The sequence below is a fragment of the Hypomesus transpacificus genome, unplaced genomic scaffold (genome assembly GCF_021917145.1).
Source record: "Hypomesus transpacificus isolate Combined female unplaced genomic scaffold, fHypTra1 scaffold_194, whole genome shotgun sequence".
Lineage (NCBI taxonomy): Eukaryota > Metazoa > Chordata > Actinopteri > Osmeriformes > Osmeridae > Hypomesus > Hypomesus transpacificus.
In genome coordinates this window covers 256,018-276,176 of record NW_025813739.1, presented here as the reverse complement: position 1 = coordinate 276,176, position 20,159 = coordinate 256,018, and the positions used below count along the sequence as shown (strand labels likewise).

General features: G+C 49.1%; 1 protein-coding gene across 1 annotated transcript; it reads right to left on the bottom strand.

Moving 5' to 3' along the window:
• Positions 1-903: 903 nt before the first annotated feature.
• On the bottom strand, positions 904-19,663 carry lrrtm4l1 (leucine rich repeat transmembrane neuronal 4 like 1). The gene is made up of 3 exons (XM_047052034.1): positions 19,660-19,663; positions 17,854-19,499; positions 904-2,298 (listed from the first exon to the last, which is right to left on the bottom strand). The coding sequence occupies exons 1-3, from the start codon at positions 19,661-19,663 to the stop codon at positions 2,233-2,235; spliced, it is 1,716 nt and encodes a 571-aa protein (XP_046907990.1). The 3' UTR covers positions 904-2,232.
• Between the last annotated feature and the right edge of the window lie 496 nt (positions 19,664-20,159).

The following is a 20,159-nucleotide window of genomic DNA, read 5'->3' as shown; positions in this document are numbered from 1 at the left end:
GTATCCTCTGTGGAGAAGCTGGAACTCTTACAAACTTGACCACAGTAAACAAACACACACACACATACACACACAAACAGCCAGAGATGAAGCTGTGAAGTTATCCAGCTCCTTCCTTTGTCCCCGTGGCAACAGGCAGTGTCTCGTGTCTCAGAATTGTCACCGTGGCAACAGGCAGTGTCTCATGTGTCCCCAAGGCAACAGCTCCGCCTTCAAAGCGTCCGTCAGTAAAGAGTCCCTGGTCCTGCAGTCCTCTTCCCGCTACACGAACACAACCGCAGCTTCCAACACCGTCTTGGTACTACAGACCCCAAACACCATCCTGAACAGCCCATAGTACTTGGCGTTGGAGATGGTCGGACAAACAAACAAACAAATAGCACATATTCAAAAAGTACAATTTAGAAACGACCGAACGGTTACATCATTGTGTCCAGGTGTCCCTTTTGTTTCTCCTTTTGTGATAACGCAGTGTTTTCGTCTTGCTACAGCAATGGAGAAATGGGTGAGTTTCCTTTAAGATTGGTTTCCTTGAAGAGAAGCCTGAGGAATCCTTCAGACAGGCTATTACTGGGTTTAAGGACATATCCAGCAGTTAAACCAAATCCTCTGAAGCTTCCAGAAAAAAAGTATAAAAATTGTTTTGCCCCGCCCCTCCCAGCAAGCACAGGGTGATGGCATAAGGAAATGAAAGTCTGAGTTTTTTAAATTACACAACGTGGTAAACAACGTTTACCAGAAAAGTCGTTTTTACCTGTTGGAGGAGAGATTATCATGTTTACCACCCTGGTTCACTGGTCCTCAGTGGGTTGTGGGTTTATGACTGTGATTCTGTCTGTGATTTTGTCTGTTCCCTCTAGCGCTAGCTCATCCCGCCCACCGCTTCCCTCAGGTGACTGACAGCCGTCCCCATGACACCGGGCCCCATCACCATGGCAGCCGGCAGAAAGGAAGCGAGTAAGTCCGTTCCTAGCTTGAGTCTCTGAGGTGTTGAACGAGGGGCCGCTTTTGGGCGCCCGCCGTTAGCAGCCAAGTCTAAAAGCATCACACGGAGAGAGAGAACGAAAAAGACAAAGAAAACACACGACGACTAGAGCGAAGGAGAGTTTGTGGGAGTCTATCTGGCGCCCCTCTCCGATTGTCCCCAGTCCTGTGGAGGGGTGCCAGTCCAGTCCTCAAGGCCCCTCATGAGGCCTGTGGAGGGGTGCTAGTCCAGTCCTCAAGGCCCCTCATGAGGCCTGTGGAGGGGTGCCAGTCCAGTCCTCAAGGCCCCTCATGAGGCCTGTGGAGGGGTGCCAGTCCAGTCCTCAAGGCCCCTCATGAGGCCTGTGGAGGGGTGCCAGTCCAGTCCTCAAGGCCCCTCATGAGGCCTGTGGAGGGGTGCCAGTCCAGTCCTCAAGGCCCCTCATGAGGCCTGTGGAGGGGTGCTAGTCCAGTCCTCAAGGCCCCTCATGAGGCCTGTGGAGGGGTGCTAGTCCAGTCCTCAAGGCCCCTCATGAGGCCTGTGGAGGGGTGCCAGTCCAGTCCTCAAGGCCCCTCATGAGGCCTGTGGAGGGGTGCCAGTCCAGTCCTCAAGGCCCCTCATGAGGCCTGTGGAGGGGTGCCAGTCCAGTCCTCAAGGCCCCTCATGAGGCCTGTGGAGGGGTGCCAGTCCAGTCCTCAAGGCCCCTCATGAGGCCTGTGGAGGGGTGCCAGTCCAGTCCTCAAGGCCCCTCATGAGGCCTGTGGAGGGGTGCCAGTCCAGTCCTCAAGGCCCCTCATGAGGCCTGTGGAGGGGTGCCAGTCCAGTCCTCAAGGCCCCTCATGAGGCCTGTGGAGGGGTGCCAGTCCAGTCCTCAAGGCCCCTCATGAGGCCTGTGGAGGGGTGCTAGTCCAGTCCTCAAGGCCTTCATGAGGCCTGTGGAGGGGTGCCAGTCCAGTCCTCAAGGCCCTCATAAAGCATGTGGAGGGTGTGAGGGGTGCCAGTCCAGTCCTCAAGGCCTTCATGAGGCCTGTGGAGGGGTGCCAGTCCAGTCCTCAAGGCCCTCATAAAGCATGTGGAGGGTGTGAGGGGTGCCAGTCCAGTCCTCAAGGCCCCTCATGAGGCCTGTGGAGGGGTGCTAGTCCAGTCCTCAAGGCCCCTCATGAGGCCTGTGGAAAAGGGAGGAGAGAGGCTGGGGGGGGAGGGGGGGGAGGGGGGGGACCCGGGCCCCTCCGGACCCCCAGCAGAGGGGATCCTGCTGGGCTGGTGCTCTAGTGGATGGTTGGGATGTCTCCGGGCCAGGCTCCAGGCAGGGGACGGGGGCATATGTATTCATTCTGAAGGAGGGGGGGAAAATGAAGATGGGTGAGTTAGGACAATGTGACAGCTGGGCCACTCTGCACAAGCAGTGGTGATTACGACATCGACTGTAATTACGGTGCCTGGTAATCTGATCATGCTACAATGGGGCCGCGACAATGCAAGCAAAGCAAATTAGGGTTGGCAATTAAGCAGACAATGAAATGCCTGAGCCTTGATGGTTCTGAAGTTTGAAAAGCTTCTTTAACGCTGGTGCAAACGGAAGCAAAACTCCTGTAAATTGAAATACTGATTTTCTGTCCGTGTTCATTTGGGAGAAGAAGAACAAATTAATAATGTTGTGAATCAAATCAGTAAATCCCTGTGTTCAACTGACCTTGCCTACACTTTAATGTTAACTAAGTCAAAAGTACTTCCAGGATAATAATGGCTTTGTGTCTTGTTGTCGATGATTGTTATCTCAGTTGCCATGCAGTTCAAGTAAGGTGTAAATCTTTGAAAATTACCAAGCACAGACCTGTGCTATCCCATTTCTCACAACCGTGGTAATTATATGACAAATCAGAGAAGGCAGGGTGTTCTCTCTGAGGGAATATTAATAAATTAGACCATTTTCCTTAGCCACTGTGCCGCTTTTTACATTACCGTGTGACTTGGGGGTTGAACGCTCCCATAAAGTGTTGCTGAATAAAGCTCAGTCAGGTTTATAATGAAGTAGGCAAACTTTAACTGGCACCAGTTGTGAATTAATCTCAACACTTTAAGTAGTAACGGACGGAGACTACATCCCGGATGAAGGGGTGCCTCTTTGAAACGTTCCTTGCAAAGTCCCTAGTCTGCAATTTAACCTTAAAAAATGTGAGGCTTGGCTCTAGGTAAATCCTAATTTCTTAATAACGTTGAGCAAATCACCAAGATGATTAGGATTTTGTGAGTCTAAGCAATTTCTGCAGCTCCCTGATATCTGGATGGAATTATGAAGATAGAGCGCGGCGCTGCAACAGAAAATTCTGGAAGGCAGCGCGAGGTCTGAGCTCACCTATGACGCAAGGGACCGTCTAGGAAGCCCAGAGCTAAACTCTGATTCAACCTTATTATCCAACAGGGTGATGGTTAACTGCAGCCCACACAACGGAGGTTATCTTTCGGATTCAGTCGTACACGAGTCGATACAAAAAATACCTATGAACTTGTTCACCCTGTGGCAAAGAGCATGTCCTTGTTAGCGGCTATCGTTGTCTGCCCGGCTACTGCCTTCGAAACCGGTTATTGGTAGCCTAGACTCTCTAAAGTAACATGATTTGGTTGTTTGAGGAAGTGTTCAAATCTAAGGTCTTTTATCGTGTGAACTTCACAGCGTTAAGAGCCGTTTGTCAAACTCAAGCTGTTGTAGTGGACTGCAAGCCAAACATTTGTAGAATTAACATTTTCCGGAGTGCTTAGAACTGACTGTACTGCTTTTCCAGAAAGGAGAAAGGTGTCCACCTTTAAATGAATTCGGCGCTGTCTTCAACCGCGGCAGCATGTTTTTTAATTAGGCCGTCAGTGTGTGGGCTAATTAGTTGGTTATAAACATGATGTAATTAGTTAGCTCCCTGTCAGGGGATTGGAAGATAGCAGAGACATGTCAGCTTCTCTTTCTCTCTCTCTGGGAGTAGACCCTCCCACCGTCTCTCTCTGTCCCTCTCTCTCTGGGAGTAGACCCTCCCACCGTCTCTCTCTGTCCCTCTCTCTCTCTCTCTCTCTCTCTCTCTCTCTCTCTCCGTCCCTCTCTCTCCCCGCCCCTCTCTCTCCCCTTCCCTCTCTCTCTCCGTCCCTCTCTCTCTCCGTCCCTCTCTCTCTCCGTCCTTCTCTCTCTCCGTCCCTCTCTCTCTCCTTCTCTCCCTCTCTCCCCTCCTCTCTCTCTCCCCCCCTCTCTCTCTCCTTCTCTCCCCTCCTCTCTCTCTCCCAGCCTCTCCCACCCAGGGCTCCAATTATCCTATTCCATCTCCCCGCCCAGCATTTGTGTCTCTCCAGCAGAGTCTTCTGTCCACTCGTATTGCGTTAACACAGGAGAACAGAAGAGACAAAGAGCGAAAGCAACAAAAAGGAAACGGTCTGAATATGAGCTGAAATGCAGCTTCGTTAACCTTGGTCGAAGACGGACGGACACACTGCCCACGCTCAGACCAGGAGAGCCATGTGACTTCTCTGACAATGTCTGGCGGGAAACGGGGTGGGGGGTGAGAGCGTGGAGCTAATGGGATCATGACGAAGGGTTGGCGCAGTGTCGCTAATCTGCCCTGAGGAAAGGAGTGGTCGCTGGGAGGCGGCTGGGTAGACCCTGCTCTGAAGGCTGGGTAGGCTCTGTTCCTAAGGCTGGGAACCAAGAGACGCTCACGGTCTGGGGTGGCATTTCCCAACCCCGGTCCTCAGGGGCCCCCTGCCCTTCATGTTCTAGATCAGTGGTTCTGAACTCTGGTCCTCAAGTACCACCTGTCCTGCTTGTTTTTAGATGTTTCCCTGCTCCAGCACACCTGATTCAAATGCATGTTCGTTACCAGGCTTCCACAGAGCTTGATAACGACCCATTCATTTGAATCAGGTGTGCTGGAGCAGGGAAACATCTAAAACATGCAGGACAGTGGCCCTTGAGGACCAGGATTGGAGAACCCTGATCTAGAACATGCAGAGGGACCAAAGTTGGGAACCGCTGTGGAATTCCTAGAGAACAGTGTTGTGTTGGTGTCTAACCCTTTGATGTGACTTGCTTTGTGGCTGGCTTTGTGGCTGGCTTTGAGGCTGTCTCAGTCAGACACACACTTTGAGGCTGGCTGGCAGTCACTCATTCACATTCCGGCCCTCCCACTTGTCCTTGCTCACTCATTTTGTTGGTGGCGGTAACAAATCTCTTTGTGTGTTCATGTGACACACACTTTGGATCTTCAAACCACATATTTTGACGACCTCGATAAATGAGACCTTTCATCCGCTGCGATCTACCATGCATGCCTGAGGAAGATATAAAAAAAACTGGATGTATCAGGTTTCTAACCCCTTGGAACTGTAAATCACTGTCTCTAGACAAAGATGTGATACGCACAGAAAAACCTGTTGCTTTTCTGATGGAAATTCTCTGTTTAGAGAATGAGGCGGCGTTGAAAGTCACAATGTGATGTTACTGTAAGTCAGTGGTTCCCAACCCTGGTCCTCAGGGACCCCCTGTCCTGCATGTTTGAGATGTTTCCCTGCTCCAACACACCTGATTCAAATGATATGTCGTTAACAGGCTTCTGCAGAGCTGGATAACGACCCTTTCACATGAATGGACCCAGGTGTGCACAGGTGTGCTGGAGCAGGGAAACATCTAAAACATGCAGGACAGGGGGGCTCTGAGGACCAGGGTTGAAGACCTCTGCCTTAGTTGTTTGTGTTTGGTATTATTACTTCATACAGTTGCTTAATTCATTTCATCCCTCATGATCAGCGGTTAAATGTGTAATATTGTGTGGCCTTCTCTTGATTGAGCCCATATCGGCTTCGTGAATAATCATTATTTCAGTGATACTCGCTCTAGATTAGCAGTTGTGTGTGCAATTAAATATATGTGGTATTAACACAGACAGTACTGTAATTGGCCTTTTGTTGCTTTGTTGCTGTTTTCTGATTACTTTTAATCAGTACTTATCAACACAGGGCACAGACCGAAAAATTATGTTTCCTGATCCTTCATTAATCTGAAGATGAATTGTGATTAGGCATGTCCCATGTTTGACTTGCAACTGGACAACTAAATAAAACACATTTTAGTTTCTGGACCATAACTAGGCTTAATAAAACATATTCATCAGCCTGAATATGTATTTTATAAATACATAGTCTTTATTTTTACTTCTCGGTTCAACGCCTGCATTTAAGCAGTTCTGATAAGAAAAACAGATTAATGGTACAGCTGAAAGCATGAATGCATGAATATATTAGTCTTGACAGCAAGAGTAATATTTTGCCTCCAAACGGTCTTATGACTCAGACTGAAAGTTAAACTTTATACTGCCATTTCTCCAAGATACTAAACCTATACATGTAGCTAAATATAAACTGTGGTTTTAACTACAGTTTATGGACATAATTGGCCTCACATAAAATCAAGGGGGGCCCGTCTATACGTATGTGACATGTCAGGGGTGCCAGCAGGAATTTTGGGCCCCATAAAAAAAAGAAGAAAAAAAAAGCTTATAATTTATATTAGGTTTTCTATTTTTTGGGGCCCCTGTCAGTCTGGGACCCTTGGAATTGTCCTAACTTTTCCCCCCTATACATTTACATTACATTTAGTCATTTAGCAGACGCTCTAATCCAGAGCGATTTACAGTAAGTACAGGGACATTACCCCTGAGGCAGGTAGGGTGAAGTGCCTTGCCCAAGGACACAATGTCATTTTGCACGGCGGGGAATCGATCCGGCAACCTTCTGATTACTAGGCCGACTCCCTCACCGCTCAGCCATCTGACTCCCCTATATAGCGCCCTGCTGAATGTATAGCTTCGTCTGGAAAAATATGGTGTGCAAATCAATCACAGAGTTAGAAATACAATCCATGCTCAAGGAAAAGGTATTCACACCTGCATGTTTCCAGAGTGGAAATGTGATTCAATGAGTCTGTGGCTGAGAAGCCAACCAAGCGATGAGATGTGTGTTTGAGTGTGGAGTGTGTGTGAGGGTGGACGTCATATGTGTGTGTTTGAGTGTGGATCGTCTGAGTGTGTGTGCGTTCGCCATGATTTGTGATAATGATTTACGTCAGTGATGGATTACCACATTACGAGTGGCAGGTTAGTTTCAGAACACTCTCTCCCTCTCTATCTCTATTTCATACATAGGTAGGTAAGCATGGAAGCATGTAAACTCAAACCACACACACACACACACACTCGCACACACTCTCACACACACATACACACAGCAGTATGACGCTTAGTGTTTTCCTTTTTTCTTCAAGTTCAATTTCTTTCTGTCCTTCTAAGTTTTTATTTCTCTTTTTATTCCTTCTTTACCAAACAAATGACATCTTCTATGTGCAGCACTTTTTACTAGCCACAGAGGACTTCACATACTGCATGCCCACTGAACTGCCTCCAACCTCAGTCCCTCAACCCATAGTCTGCAGTTTTTTCACACAAAGCTAAAAGAGATCTCATCTTCACCTTGACGACTGAATGAAAACCTTTTCTGATATTGAGAGAATTGAAAGAGATTCTCTTGAATCTTTCAAAGTCTTTTTACATTTACATTTAGCAGACGCTCTTGTCCAGGGCGACTTACAGGGACATTCTCCTCAAGGCAAGTAGGGTGAAGTGCCTTGACCAAGGACACAACGTCATTTGGCACAGCCGAGAATCGATCCAACAACCTTCTGATTAATAGCTCGACTCCCTAACTGCTCAGCCATGTGACCCGGTTAGTTGTAACTGATTTAACTACTTGTACTCGCTGTGAATTATATTGTTGCTTGCTTTCCTACAGGTACACTCTTGCACTTTCAAGGATCATTTTGTTTAATTGTAATTTCTTTAACGACATATTCTTCTGGTTCTACCTATTGGCACTTATTTGCTTTTCGCAATGTATGCTTCTCATGTTTTGGCTACCCACAATGTTTTTGGGGTGCAGTTGTTTATGATCAACGACCTATGCACTTTTTTGTAAAGCTCTTTCTTGTAAGTCGCTTTAGATAAAAGCGTCTGCTAAATTAATAAATGAAATGATGTGTTGTGAGAGGCAGAAGAGTCCCAGCAATCTGTTCTCTGCTCTGGTAGGGATGAGACCGTAGTCAGGACAACGCTGACTGTGGTCATGTTCAAGCAGCAAACAAATGTCTTCAGGGTACAATTTAAAATATGTGGTCCCCCTCCAAAAAAGTCTCTGCTTCCAAATAAAAACACTCTTTAATTATTCAAACATTTGCTGAGAACAGGGGCCCAAGCGATGTAAATTAAAATTCATGTGACAAGAATAAAGTACGAAAAAGAGAATGAAAAAGAAACCTGAACTTAAAAACTATTTTTTTAAATGTGCGCCTGAGTGCAGTTGCGGTGCATCCTCTGCTAATAATCTTTTCCATTCCTGTTGTCATTGACAGTAACATCACAAAGAAATCCACTTCTGTTTTCCTGAAATGTTTTCCTCGCCTAAGAAACCCCACAGAAAAACACTTGAGTAAAGCCGAAGGTTCCGAGTTTCATATTGTCCTTGGAGGTACAACAGAACAATTGGTTTGTACTTGTACTCAGGCCGAGAGAAGCAGTTTTTCGACTTCTCTTTGTGGGGTTGCTTTGTGGTTTTGAGGGTCGGTCCGTCCCTCCCCGTTCTCCGGCTGAGGAGAACCTCTGGCTGAGAAGGGTCTGTCTTGCATCTCCAGGAGATGCACCCATTTCCTCATGATTAGACAGAGTTGATTTCATACCATCTCCTGGCTGATTGCACATTATCCTCCTACCTCATCGCGATATAAATAGACCCTGGTGTTCACCCCCTCCTCTTCCCCCCCCCCCCCCCCCCCCCTTCTCCTCTTCCCCCTCCATCCCTGCTGGATTCCAGCAGGCAATTTCTTCCCTCCTTCCCTAAGCCCATTTAATTGACCTCTCCTTGGTTGAGACACTAGAAATTGGCGAGCGGAAAGAAGCCAAACGAAAAGACTAGAGATTTCTAATAAGATAAATGGCCGAAACGTAACGACCGGGGGCTGGGTTCCTGGACAATACTGGAGGTTAGCTTTTGTCTGCTTGAAGAGATTGCATGCACACAGTCACCAAGGTGTGTGTGTGTGTTTGTGTGTGCTGTGCTGTCCCTTCAAGTACAATGATTGGTGGATTTTCATTTAATGAATTGTGTGTGCGTTTGTTGGTGAGAAAGAGACAGACAGAGAGAGAGAGAGAGAGAGAGAGAGAGAGAGAGAGAGAGAAAGGGTGGGTGGAATGGTGGATATTCATGAAATGAATAGTGTGTGCGTACGTGTGATAGAGAGCGAACGAGAAAAAGAGAAAGAGTGTGTGTGGGTGCTATCCGAGGAAGCGGTACAAAGTGTCTCTCTGCGCCCAGGGCGAAGGATAGAGTGAAGCAGGTAGTAGATTACGAAACTCAATTTGGGGCTAGTGAAGAGGGGTCTCTCTTTTATATAACCTGCCAGTGAGCTTGTTCCTGTCCAGGGCTGCAGCAGAGGTGGTTTAGATCCTTCCTCACTGCCGCATGTAAAACATGCAGACTTTGGCTTCGACTATTTGTCTTAGCTGCAGGGGGTGAACACCATGCCAGCTGCTGCTATTAATAAACATCCTGGAGGAGTACTGGGGAAAACATTCCCCAAGCCTGGGCTAGACACTCAGGAAGATGGAAGCCAGGAGAACGTAGGAGAACCCTCTAGCCTGGGCTAGACACTCAGGAAGATGGAAGCCAGGAGAACGTAGGAGAACCCTCTAGCCTGGGGTAGACACTCAGGAAGATGGAAGCCAGGAGAACGTAGGAGAACCCTCTAGCCTGGGCTAGACACTCAGGAAGATGGAAGCCAGGAGAACGTAGGAGAACCCTCTAGCCTGGGCTAGACACTCAGGATGATGGAAGCCAGGAGAACGTAGGAGAACCCTCTAGCCTGGGCTAGACACTCAGGAAGACGGAAGCCAGGAGAAGCGTAGGAGAACCCTCTAGCCTGGGGTAGACACTCAAAGATAAAAACCAGGAGAACCCCAGCAGAACCCCCCCCCCCTCAGCCTGGAAGGATAGACACTTGGGAACAGAGGAACCATCCACGATATCCTAGTCAGAGTGCAGACGGGAACTCCCTTTGAGAATTGGGGCAGCTGCTTTATGGATGAGACACAGTTGAACAGTTCATGCTCTGGATAACAAAACGTAAGGGTAGTCTGGAGGGTCATTTCTCCTGCTTCACTGGGCACATCCAGCTTTGCTTTTTATGCTCCCTCCACTGGCTCTGATTAGGTAGGCCGGTGCTTTAGGATGTAAGCGGCAGTCTGAAACACTTCAAAACACGAGAGAAAAAAAATCTCTCATCTCTAATTATTTGTACTTACTAATTACCCAAGTGTATCCCTGTGGTAATTTTTTCGCTAACTACTATAAACAATTACATTCGATTCAACAATCATGAGGCCAATTTAGGATTCATTCACGGCGTAAGCATTTTCAACAGTTCAATCAAAACGTTTTTGTAGGAAAGAAGCTAAAAATGTGTCCTTGTTATCGTCTCAGACTAATGGAAAGAGAGCCCCCAGCAGGAAGACACGAGTCATGGGACCAGTTCATCTTCCACCTTCAGCCCTCAAGTGTGCCGTAAAATACCCCAGATCAGCCTCGCCATTAGAGACTCTCTCCATATCGTCGCCTATAGATGATTAATGAGTTAATGTACGGCCGCAAAATCCGATGACGCACATAACTCGCCTTCCTGCCAAACAGAGATCCCTTAAAAGGAAGAGATCTGAGAAAGAGAGGCTGAAGAAAAGGCATCATTCTGGAAACGTCAGCGTACGCCGCAAACGCCCCACAGTGCGTTCATGGCACTTAGAGGAGAGAGGCAGAGGGGCAGAGGGGAGGGAAGAGGCAGAGGGGCAGAGGAGAGAGGGGAGGGGAGAGTGGAGAGGCAGAGGGGAGGCAGAGGGGAGAGGTAGAGAGGAGAGGCAGAGAAAAGAGGGAGAGGGGAGACGCAGAGGGGAGAGGCAGAGGAGAGAGGCAGAGCCAGAGGGGAGGGGCAGGGGCAGAGGAGAGGGGAGAGGCAAAGGAGGGAGATAACGTATGTAAACGTTTTTTTGAGAAAGGCCTTTCAGGCGGAACGGGACTTGATGGGGGTGGGGTGGGAATTATCCATGGGACATGCGAACAGAGTCTCATCTGTGTGACATCCCCACTGTCTTCAAAGCGGGGTGAGGATGAAGGGGGGACAGGGAGAGTATCTCGGAGACTCAGAGATGCCCCGAGGCTACAGCGGAGGTAACAGCACCACCAGTTGCGTTGTCCCCTTTGGCAGCGTGCTGCACTGCAAAAAAGCCCTTTTGAATTTGAGCAACAAACAATATTAGTTATGAGCCTGCTTGTGTTTAAAAGAAGTACATTTGGCTGCCAGTGCGGTGGGAAATATTTAAGATAAGATGTATCAAAATAACGTGTCAGTTACTTACATTAAGTCACTAGATAAGACATGTATCCCAGAAACAAATCCAGCTGGATTTGAAATCTAAAAAAGGAGATTATCACGATAATCAGCGGGTAATCTGCAGTGGGTCCTGGCAGAGCAATGCAGATGACCCTGAATCAAGCCTTCGTGTGACGCAACGGTCATAATGAAACACACAGCGAGCCGTGCGACGCTCTGAATGCGCGCGACAATATGAATAATGTCCTTGAGATGTTAAACAGGAAACAGCTGGACAGGAGATAAACACTGGAGTTGTGCGTGGCGTGCTGGGAAAAGCGAGTAGTGACTGCACTCGGTCTTTTAAAGGCAACAGGAAAAAATTGACTTACATCTGAGATCCTTTGACATGGAAATACCTGGCATGAAAAACAGACCACGGTTCGTTTAAACTGGGACTTTCCGTAACCCCCCGAAGCAGTCGGATCATATCCATCACATCAGGGATGTAGGGATAAAAACATCCTTTTTAGATTCACTCATCAAAGTCGTAAAATGTACAGCTAAGTGCTAAACAGTGAGGATGAACACCAGCCCTGAATCCTACTGTGAAGCTGCTATGCCCAGGTGTTTGACTCAGGGCAGGCTTTGTCCTTCATTGTCTCTTAGTCCTCCTGCTAACTAGCAGTGGGTGAATAGACAGCCTGTGGCATTGCTGTCACAGGTTTGTAGGAGCCTAAGGACAAAACACATGCCAGGCACACACTCTGTCTTGATATAAATGCAGAATTATTTTGTAATTGGCAGTTGGGTGGAAGATTTCAAACTCAAAGGGAAACTATACATAGCACGCCAAGCATCAGCACAGCTGCCGCAATCATTTGCAGCCCTTCACGATGAGCACACTTGCCATAATGCGTCGTACTCATCCTCTGAGATTCATTTTTTCCAATTATGACACACGGAGAGGGTGCTCTAGCGTGCGTGCTCGGACATCCAAGACTGTGACTCAGCGCGACAGTTTAAATGTTTAAATTAGCCGTTTCTTTCTCCCATACTTCTCTCCGGGGAAGCAAGGCCAGAGATCTAAATCGTATCCAATTTTATTTGTGTGGCGTTTTTGCAAGTAATGTCACAGAGGAGATTCACAAACACCCATAGAGCTGCACCTAAACTAACCTATACCCTCATGGAATACAAGGAATTCCTTGTAGTGTTTAAACTAGGGGTGTCACGATACCAAAAATTCAGTAGTCGGTGCCAATACCATTAAAATAACACGATTCTCGATGCCAATTTCGATACCATGGTAAAAAAAAAGAGGATTGTCTAAGATTCCATGTAGGCTACTTGAACCATGAACTTCTTTAAAATATTTGAAAAATAGCAAAATGTCCTACAAAGACATACAAAACATGTGCAATAGAGCATAGCACAACATAATAAAGTGCAATTAAGCCATTCAGCTAACAAGATGAACATGACATGAGTTTACCTTCTAAGCTATGGGCTAACGTTAAAACTACAGCTAACCTAAACTATGTACATAAGCCATTGTAACACACGTGCCCACCATCTCAAACATCATGTAACGTGTATTTTAGTATGACAGATTAAACAAACAGAAAAAGAGCATTCTTTGGATGTATTCAGAATTTCGCCGCGACTTCAACGAACGTTGATTTATTTTGTATGATGCCAGATGTTAGCATCGGTGCTGCGCCTCTTCTGGAACTGAATCAGAACTTGCCTTGAATTCTTTAAACAAATCCAGATGACGATCTTTCAGGTGCTTAGCTAAATTGGAAGTATTCCCCCTTGGTCTGAAGACTGCGGTAGCATTTTTTGCATAATGCCTTCTGCGGATTAATTATAACGCCACGGTCATCTGCCTCAAACGCAAACTACTTTTTTTGCCTTTCTTGTCAACAAGTCGAAGCGGGGCGATCGCTAAAGCAGCAGTTGTTATCTTGTTTTTCTTAATGTAAACGTCGACTGGAACACTCCTGAAGGCGCAGCACCGATGCTAACATCTGGCATCGGCGCTCACGGTACTTACGGTGCTTCAAAAAAATGGGCATCGTCGGTGTTTTGTTATTTTAGCATCGGAAGGTACCGTAAGTATCGGTTCTCGTGACATCCCTAGTTTAAACACTTCAAAGAAGATTATTGCGTTGTGAGCAAGGTGTTAGGTGTTTCAGGGCAGGGCAGGGGAATACATGTAGCTAAGGGCCCAGGCCGGATTAAAACCACAAAAAAAAACAAAATGTGCCAGTTGTTTTAGCTACATTGTTGTTTAAAATACCTCAGATATTATCTTCCAAACCACAAACGTAGCCACCTATCTTGTCTTACTGTACACTGGTGACACAACGCCTAACAAGTCTGAGCCTCCCTCATTCTGAATCTACCTCATCAAACTCGAACAACGTTTCATTTTTACCAGACGACCAGACGTCCGCCATGAATTTTGCTCTTTGGTCTTAATGCCCCTGGAGATAAAGCGGTAGGCAGCAAGCCACCGTCCCCCACGGGGACCCTGCTAAATGGGACATATTTAATGTATTCCCGACTTTGATGACCAGGCTGAAACGGCCATGAAGGAAAAAGTGAGATCTTTCATCCTCCTTCGCTCCCAGGGCGCTCTGCACGCACAGGCCCCAGCCCGCGCGACTTCCTGTTGCTAACAGCTCGTGTCATCACACACACACACCACTGTAGAAACGTGCTAGCAGCGGCTCTCTCATTTCCTTCAGTAAGGTCTTCCGCTGGGAACGAATACCCTGCGTTTCACACAGCCGTAACGAAAGGCAAAACTCGCCGTGCCGACCGACAGTATGGCGCGTTCATCCAGCTAAACCAAGCTGACGCTTGCTCCTCAATTATTACACGGTGCCTGCGACAAGATTATAAAACCTCCCAGCAGACAGAATCGAGTCCATGTGTGTGAGTTGATGAGGTTCACATTAGCATGGTGACCGCTGGTCATACACTGTAGGCTATTGCGTTGCCAAGCTTTTGTGATTTTTAAGGATTTTTTCTTTCTTTCATTTTGTCGTTGGGGAGCTGGACTTTAGGGCGTGCAGAGTTTTACCGATCGGGGAGATTCATCGCGTTTCCAGACAGAGCCATCAGGCAGACATTCAAAGTTGAGTTAATCACATCTCAGGTAATAAAAGGTTTCGGTGTCTCCGTGTAATGCGGGTATAGTAGGCTATAATACGACAGACAGCCAAAGAACCAGTCACGCGCTCCCTGTCATAGGACAGCTTAGCCAGTCATAGAATTTTAATGACTCGCCGCTACCTGTACCTGCCCAATGACGTAGGCCTAGCCTACTTTCAGAAACTCTTGCTAAAGGTGAAGCATACAAAAAGTAATTAGATAAACTTTACAACAGACTGAATATTTAACACTGGCACCAGAGGTGTTCTAAAATAAAATAAATGTCAAACTCCTTCATGAAAATTAATGATGCTAAAGTTCACTCGCTAGGCCGGCACAATGTAGACGGAGGCGAAAATCAAAACCGGCCTGATAAAAAATTTAGCTAGCTGAAGTCAGCTGAAACAACAGTTGTCTGGGTGCTTTAACATTCACATATAACTATGGGCTGTGTGTCACCTTCATTCATTTTTCGTGTCATACTACGCATCATTATCTTAACCTGTAAACACAGAGTTCCTCAATTAAGTTTCCTCATTATCCAGACCCAATATTTAATCGCTTTTGGTTTTCCTTTCCTGTGATCTTTGGTTCCCTCCAGAGCTGGTATTCATAAACAGATTACTCTCTCTCTCTCTCTCTCTCTCTCTCTCTCTCTCTCTCTCTCTCTCCCCCCCTTTTCCGCCTCCCTCTCTATTCCCCCTCTCTCCCCAACTACCTTTCAGAACTCTGATAATCCCCTTTTGATACATCACTCCAGGTGCATAACCATTGATAAAATAGTGCATCTAAGCGAGGAGGCACGTTTTCTGAGATCAAACGAAGTCGATTCTCAGTGTTCGGCAGGCTGATTGTAATTACCCCAGTGCAGGCATAAATACACACCTCTTCCTAGTTGGGAGACCCGCATTAAACCCATATCATGGGCTTTAGAATTACGCATTTGACTTGAGCTTTTCTACAGATTATCATAACAAATTCATAAACAGATGGGAGGGGGTCTAACCCCTCCCTCCCTGCCTCCTTCTCCACAGTCCGTTGCCCTCCCTCCCCAGTTCCCTAACCCCCTTGCCCCTCCCTCCCTCCCCAGTCCTCTCCCTCCCCAGTCATCCACCCCCCCTCCCTCCCCAATCCTCTACCCCCCTCCCTCCACCCCTCCCTCCCCAGTCCTCCACCCCCCCCCCCCCCTCCCCAGGCCTCTACCCCCCTCCCTCCACCCCCCCTCCCTCCCCAGTCCTCCACCTCCCCTCCCTCCCCAGTCCTCCACCCCCCCTCTCTCCCCAGTCCTCCACCCCCCCTCCCTCCCCAGTCCTCCACCCTCCCTCCCTCCCCAGTCCTCCACCCCCCCTCCCTCCCCAGTCCTCCACCCCCCCTCCCTCCCCAGTCCTCTACCCCCCTCCCTCCCCCCCTCCCTCCCCAGTCCTCCACCCCCCGTCCCTCCTCAGGCCTCTACCCCCATCCCTTCACCCCCCCTCCCTCCCCAGTCCTCCACCCCCCCCTCCCTCCCCAGTCCTCTCCTTCCCCAGTCCTCCACCCCCCCACCCTCCCCAGTCCTCCACCCCCCCTCCCTCCCCAGTCCTCTCCCTCCCCAGTCCTCCACCCCCCCTCCCTCCCCAGTCCTCCACCTCCCCTCCCTCCCCAGTCCTCCACCCCCCCTCCCTCCCCAGTCCTCTACTTCCTTCTCTCCTCCCCTCTCTCCCCTCCTCCCGCTGGGAGGGTGTAGAGGTGAAGGAGGACCCAGGCCTCTGGAGCCTAGCAGCGGATGCAGGGAAGCACGGGGAGAAGGGAGAAGGCACAGTGTTAAAAAGGCGGACAGCTACTGTTTACTAGGCAGTAATGAGCAAGCAGGCTTGCAGGCTTGCAGGCTCTGAGCCGGAGGATCTCCATCACTCCTACTTCTACCACTCCCATTAAAGGAGAGGTCTGCCAGCAACAATCACTCCATCACCTTGATTCCAAACCAACGCTGATAGAATGATGTTAATCCGTGTTGTGATTTTGCCTGAAATCGATTTTATGTTGTAGTTAGCCCCCCCCCCCCCACCCCTTTCCAGGTGGAACCCTATCTGTAAAAATCTGTTCCTAACTTGCCAGCGATAATGCTTCTTTACCTTGCCTTAACTGTGATACACACATTACACAAAGAAACCCTGGCATCAAGCCTATAGATCACACATGCCCTTATGTGCAGCCAGGCAGACATTAACTCGCATTACTCAGACATTTCGCACACTTTCTATACGCTCACTGTATAACTAGTTGGCCCCAGACATACGCCATAGTTACACACCGTGGCAACAGAGGCAGTGAGGCGGGAAAGAACATCAGCACCATGGAGAGCACCTCTTTCAATTATGGTGACTGTATGATCAGAGGCACTGAACACTGTTATAGTTTTGTCTTTCTTGTTACATTTTTAGGTACAAGATACATTTTTGGGCCCTTTTCTTGAAATCCCTCTGCCTACATAGTGTATAAGCTACCAGGGTGCCCCAATACCATTTCAAAAGTAAAACGCACTTGCTGTGCTTAAATATTTCTCCGGTTATGCATAACAGTTTCTCAACTGTGTGCTGCTCACATGGTTGCCACAACACACACAAACTCACAACACAACAGCACAGTTCACAACAAGTCTTTCCTAAGTGTGACTATTCTACCATCCATGTAACAATTAGCGTTCCGCTGCATGCGACTGCCGAGAGAACACTTAGGTGACTCTTCACTGTGCCTGTGACAGTCTGTGTTTGTGACCAAGCTCTCCTCCGCTACACAAACAAGCTTTTAATGACTGTGTTAGCAATTCTCGACACAATGTGGCTGAAAACACGGCACCAATTAGAAAGAAATACAGAAAAAGAAAAAGCAGTCCGCTATCGTGACCTTTTAGAAAAACGCTTTTGAAAAAAACCAAGCAGTGCTGTTAGAGGCATGAAAAGAAAGAGAAGTGTGTTTGTGTTTTTATCGGTCGGGCTCTGGACACGAGGTAAGCGCCATTGCCTCCTGGTTCTCAACCCCACATTTCCAGTCCCCGGTTGGTGTGAATCCAATCGACCTCTATAAAAACCTGTCAGACATGAGGAGAGGATGGGCTGTCCTACGAACCAAGAGATGAGGGTGCTTACCCCTGATCCAAGGCCTGTCCTGGGGGCGCCATGCCTGAAGACATGCCTACTAGGGGTGCAAGAAGCATTGGAAGATTTACCTCTCTCCCTGGAGCCTTTGTGTTTTTTTTTGAGGGGGTGGGAGATGAGTTTGTTAAATAGTCTGATGCGAAGGGTCATACCTCGCATTCCCTGGAGCCTGAGATGGTGCAGGTGCACGCCCCAGAGCCGTTGCCTAGCACCTCCAGAACTTCCGGGTTGGCTGCCGGGTTATAACTCATGTAGTACTCCTGTAGCTGAGAGCTCAAGTTCTGCTCCGGCTCAGGGCTCTTTTTCCGACGCTTGCGCCCGACCATGGAGCGCTGCTGCAGCAGGCGGGCTGCGCCCGGGTAACGCCTCCAAGCCACGTACAGGACGGTGAGGACGAGGGACGCGGAGAAGAAGAGCGCCACGCTGCCCACCACTACCTTGTGAAAGGACATGTGCTGCAGTTCGGGGGACGGCGTGAGCGGGGGGCTGTCGATGGAGGGTGGGGCGCGGGGAGGGGCGTCGCGGGGGTCCATCCCTCCTTGGCTGGGGAAGGTGGGACCTGGGAGGGGTTGGGGTTGGGGCGGCGGCAGGGGCGACAGGGTGGTTGGTGGGGGGAGGGGCGGAGGCGGGTGGGTGGGAGCGAAGGTGGGGTCGGGGGTGGTCTCGGGAATGAGTTCTGGCGTCGGTGAGGGGGTCTCTGTTTGGAAATACTCACTCTCGTCACAGATGGCGCTGTTCCTGGTCGCCTCCATGATTTTCTCGCCCTGCAGGGACTTAGGGCTGCTGCAGATCATGGTGGTGTCTTTGGTGCCTCTGAAGTTCCTCAACCAGGCCACCAGGGGGCAGATGCCAGTCCCACAGTCCCACACGTTGCCCGCCAGGCTGATGGAGGTCAGGGAGATCCAGGCAGACACCGCCTCCTGGGAGACATTCGCCAGCTTGTTGGACTCCAGGTTGAGGACCTGGAGGTTGGGCAGGCAGTGGAACACGGCTGGATCCAGGGTCTGGATCTCATTTCCAGAGAGGTCGAGCTTCTGCAGGGTATGCCAGGTCCAGGGCAAACCCTGGTTGACCGCTCGGATGCGGTTCCACTGCAGGTAGAGGGACCGCAGGTTGGCCAGGCGCGGAAACAGAAAGAAGTTGATCCTGGAGAACTGGTTGTGCTCGAGGTGCAGCTCCATGAGCCTCTGGAGGCCCAGGAAGGTGGTCCGGGTCAGCAGCTTGATGCGGTTGTAGCCCAGGTCCAGAAACTCCAAACTCCTGCACTCTAGGAAGGCTCGGATGGGGACGTTGGTGAGCCCGTTGGAGCGCAGGTGAAGGTTCTGCAGCTTGCGTAGCCCGTGAAACTGCCCAGCTTGCAGCACCTCCAGCTTGTTGTAGCTGAGATCCAAGCTGCGAAGGTTAGGCACCCCATGAAAGGTGGCGTTGTGGAGCGACGTGATCCGGTTGGAGCTCAGGATCAGCTCCTTCAGCCGGCGAACCCCCTGGAAAGCCCGGCTGTCCAGGGCGGAGATCTGGTTGTGATCCAGGTAAAGCCACAGCAGTTGATTGAGGTGGGCGAACTGGTAAGGCAGCAGTGTGTGCAGGTCGTTGTAGCGCAGAGACAAGCCCTGGCACCCCACTGAGATGTTCTCGGGGACGTCCTGGAAGCCGGCCGACTCGCAGTGGACGATTTTCCCCTCGCAGCGGCAGCTGTTGGGGCAGGTGCGCTCGGCAGAGCAGAGCAGGAGGAGGGCCGGCAGGAGGAGGAGGAGAAGGAGGAGGAGGTGCGGCGGCCGTCCGTCAAAAAGAACGGAACCTTCCGAGACAGAGGGGAGAGGGAGGGGAGAGGGGGAGGGGGAGGGAGAGGAGAACATTAGAGAACAGGAAGACATATTAGAGTGGAACAGCCTGAACATTTACATATTCATGGGTGAAATGGAAAACGATGTCTCTCTTTTCCAACACCTGCCTGTGACCCATGTCGCATCCATTATCCTCCACTACAGCAAGCTGTGTCATCTCACCCTCTGTAAGAATTTAAATGAAAGAAAAAACAGTAGTTTTTCTCATTGTCTTATCATGTGATGTTCTCCTTCAGTCCAGGCATAATAGTTTTCACATCATCTTATCTGTGTCATCTTGGATCTACGTGCGTAGTTTACAGGGTGCGGTCCGTGTCACTAATCCTCATGCAGACGGATCACAGGGGAGGTTTTAATAATCATGGTAGGAGACACACCAAGGGTCTGCTCCACGACCCTTCAACAAATCCAAGCTTTGATCATCCTGTCTAGATGCATCTTGCACAGGAGACAATCAAATCTTATCCTCATTTCAAATCTTTTCCACACAGAGAATTTGTATTGCTCTCTAATGGAGATGTAGCCTGTTGTTAACCCCCCCCCCCCCACCACCCTTTGATTCCCTCCACACACACACACACACACACACACACACACACACACACACACACACA